Genomic DNA, 3,838 nt, shown 5'->3' on the forward strand with positions numbered 1-3,838 from the left:
TTGCAACGAGAATTTGTAGCTACCTTCCGCTGACAACATGGCTCACCTGTACAGGTGAGTGTGTTCTGTGGGCTGGCTGCTTAGGTGGTGGCTGTTCAGGAGCCGCAGGTTACAGATCCTAGTGCCACCATCACCATGGGGTGCCCAGTTCGTTGCAGTCAGGCCATTTTTCTCGCCCTGCAGCCAAAGCGAAATTTACGCCTCCTACCTTCATTATTATTGCACTTGGCCAACACACACACACACACACAAACACACACACTTTGTTGTTGTTGCCTTTTTGTTGGCGGCTTTTGGCCACCGCAGACAATTTGGCAAACGTGCAAAAGAAGTTTCTAAATAAAAGTGCAAACTAAATGAGCATTTAGTGTGCTCGCGTCGTAAATTCCTGTTGAAATATTTCTGTCGTCTTACAATTTAGCACTGCCAGCTCACTTGACTTGTGCAGTTAGTGAAGTTCAAAGTCTTAAAGCTTTACCTTTATCATAGGCCTTGAATAGAGGCCAAAAACTAGTGGGAAAACTTGTTATAAAAATGTAAAGATAATGGAATCTTTATAAACCTTATTTATAGACATACCTCAAAGGTTTATATGTTTCATTATGTTAAATTAAATCCTTATGTTAAATTAAATATATTAAATATTTTTAAAATACTTCTGGACTTGTGCTGCCAGCTCGAACTCGAATCCGTGGCCTTTAAAGCGCCTTATGGCCACACGGCGTATGCGTTATGTGAGAGTGATGGCGAGCAGCCATATATGTACATGTACGTACGTTTGCATTTTGCATTAATTATGTGCCAGGGTGTAGGGCTTTGAGGGTGTTAAGACTGCCAGGGCATCACTCACGCTGGGCACAATAAAATAGGGTAATGAGGCGCAGCTGCCACTGCTAAATGCGGGCGTAGGCACACAAATACACAAATGCCGACCAACTCACACGGGTACACCTTTTTATGTGTCTGCCGGTCGTTTTGGCTGTGGATCTGGATCTGGATGTGGTACCCAAAAACTGCTAAAACTGCTAGCAAACCATGCCATATCGCAAATGTGTATGCCTACATACCGCACCGTGGCGCATGACTTCATTAGTGTAATGAAAACAGAAGCTGGCAGCAAAAATGTCAAGGTTGATGCCCCGCCTCCTTTCGCCTCCTTTCGCCTCCATTTCGCCACCATTCAACATTCACCATTCGCCATTCTCCGTTTGGTGTGCAAATCGTCGCCAATCCGACGGCTGGTCCATTTTCGAAGGCTTAACGTGGTCCTGGGCAGCGGAAGGAGGCCGGGAAAAAGGTTAACACTTGCAAAATGGCTAGCAAGGACGTGCCCGAGCTTCGTTTTGAATAACAAATTTAATTAGAATTAATACATGCGGGCCTGAGCTAAAGCGAAGTCCAAACCAAAAAGGCAAATGGCTGTGGAGCGGAGTGGAGTGGAGTGGTTTGGAGTCCTGTCGTCCTGCCGGTAATTGGTAAACGCTGAGCCCAGCAATAAGGATAAAAATGCTATCAGCATATGCAATGCCAAACGGGTCGCTTCATTATAGTATACACTTCCATACAATCTATAGATATTTGGCAAAATGGAATTGGGAAAGGAGAACATAATAACTATGAGGCAGCTGTTATTATTATATGATTATTCGCTTTAAAGTGTGTGCCTTTTTTAGAGTGCCTCCACCTTCAGATGAATGCCGCCTTTAATTCCGAGTAGAATTGCGGAATGAGGATCGAAGATCAATGGATCTGGAGTTGCTGAGCAGGGGGAGAACGAGAAGTTCGAGTGCGAGTCCAATGCGAGCCTGCATCTGCCCAAATCTCAGTCCAATGCAGTTGCGAGGACCTTCTCCAAAAGGCAGCCAGGCAACCGAAGGACGTTTGGCGCATTCCTCTGGGGAAAACCTCTCCGGCCTAAACTCATTGGGTTCGAGATAAATACTGGGATCGTGATGTATGGCGGATGATGGATCCCTAACGTCCAGGATGGAGTTCTCCGATACCTTCCCGTGCATCACATCCATAAATTCCTCAGCCACCGACGCAACTGTCGGATACATGAACTTCATTTTGCCGGACGTGAAAGTCGAGGATAGTTTGCTTCTGAGCAAACGCCACTGGGGTCCATCCAAATTAAAGAGATGCGCTGACATGGGATCATCTTTTTCGTTGTAGTATAGTCCCTTGTCGGTGAAATTGGAAAAGTTCTTGATCAGTATTTGTTTGGCCAGCTCCAGATCGATAACAAATGCGGCGGGCTTCTGGAACAGGTAAAATCCCACAAAAGGTGCCTTGCTGTTGGTGGATTTCGTGAACGGTCCTCGTTTTCTTATAGCCCTCCATATTTCCCTTGATAGGGTGGGGTTTATCATAGGGAATGCCACGCCGCTTAAAATATGTTAGTTTGCGGTGGAGTATATAGGTCAGGATCGCCAGTAGGGCGACTGCCACTTGGAAGAGAAAGTATGTCAACGACATATTGCAGACGATGTTTGAGAAATACTAACTAGAGACATGGACAGCGAATACTTATTAAGTGACCGTACTTTATCTAATGTTTACGGACAACTATAAAGCCGCTATAGACAAAGGTTTTATCAGCGCATATAAGTCTATAAAAGCGTGTATCATATCGCAATTAAGATAAATCTCTTCAGATTGTGGTAACCAGAAAGCCAATTGCACTTTAGGTTTCAAAAAGTAGCTTGTCTCTGTTAAATTATAAAATCTCTATTGGAAATGCAACCTTTGGAGTCTTCTTCTGCAAAATATACTCTAGATATCATCATAAAGGGGGAGAGTTGTAGGCTACAGTAAAAACTGATAACTAGCGAAAATTCCGTGCTACACAAATGTTGTGTTTTTTCTTTAACAATTTATTTACTTTTCTTGTTACTTTATGGTGTAACATACAATATAAAAGAAAGCAATTTAATACGTCGCTTTTTTCATAGCCACTACCCAGCTTTGAACATTTGTCACAGCCACGCCAACAAGACAAATACACAAGAATTTAAGTAAACATGTTAAAACCATAAAAATGCAAGTTTACAAAGAAGCAGCTGGAAAAAAGTTAGTCTTAGTGCAACCAAAAGTCCAATGCAAAAAAGAACGCTCGCTGCTGAAAAACAAAATCGGGTACAAAGCCATGGCTTCAGCGTGTAAGTGTGTGTGTGGGTGTGAGTGTCCTAGGGACTTTCTCATCCTTAGAAAGCACACACACACACACAGAGGCAATTTTTTGTGCCAACAATGATGGGTGGCGGTGGGCGTTGTTCGAAATATGTGAAATCATGAATAAACTGCCATGTGCACAACATTCAACATTTTGCATGCTTGCAGCACCAGCAGCACTGCTTCTCTTTTCCTCCGAGCTCTGTTTTTTATTTCTTCTGGGCTCTTTGTTACCGCTTTTCAGTAAGCAAAACGCTGCGCCCCATTGTGTGCGTTCACTTTCCCCTTTCGCCACCAGTGGGCGTGGCATTCGCTCGACTGAGTGCCCAGCCAGCTCGTGATTGATAATCGATGCATTGGACGACATTTCGCATTTTCTAACTCACGCACGAGCAGTGCCGTTGCTGGTCCGGAAGGTGTGTGACACATTAATATTGACTGTTGGCATCGAACAAAGAGCTTTTTGCTCGGAAATTTCCCTACCCATCCACTCGATGCACGCAAACTTATTTGCACTCCGAGTGGCGGCGACACAAGCTGCCAATTCAGTCACATCATTTCACTTCCAGTTTGGCGGTAAATCATCACCGTTTTGCTGGGAAAGCACTGTACAATTGCTTTGGCACATGCCAAAGCATGCTTTGCGAAAAGCAGCATTGATACC

The 3,838-nt window shown here is 44.1% G+C and overlaps 1 protein-coding gene across 1 annotated transcript; it reads right to left on the reverse strand.

The window, feature by feature from the left end:
- Positions 1–1,580: 1,580 nt before the first annotated feature.
- On the reverse strand, positions 1,581–2,478 carry LOC120452715 (probable cytochrome P450 6a18). The gene is given in 3 exon segments (XM_039637077.1): positions 1,581–1,784; positions 1,786–2,301; positions 2,303–2,478. Coding segments are annotated over 3 exon segments (807 nt in total). The 3' UTR covers positions 1,581–1,669.
- Between the last annotated feature and the right edge of the window lie 1,360 nt (positions 2,479–3,838).

This window comes from Drosophila santomea, chromosome 3R (assembly GCF_016746245.2).
Source record: "Drosophila santomea strain STO CAGO 1482 chromosome 3R, Prin_Dsan_1.1, whole genome shotgun sequence".
NCBI classification, from domain to species: domain Eukaryota; kingdom Metazoa; phylum Arthropoda; class Insecta; order Diptera; family Drosophilidae; genus Drosophila; species Drosophila santomea.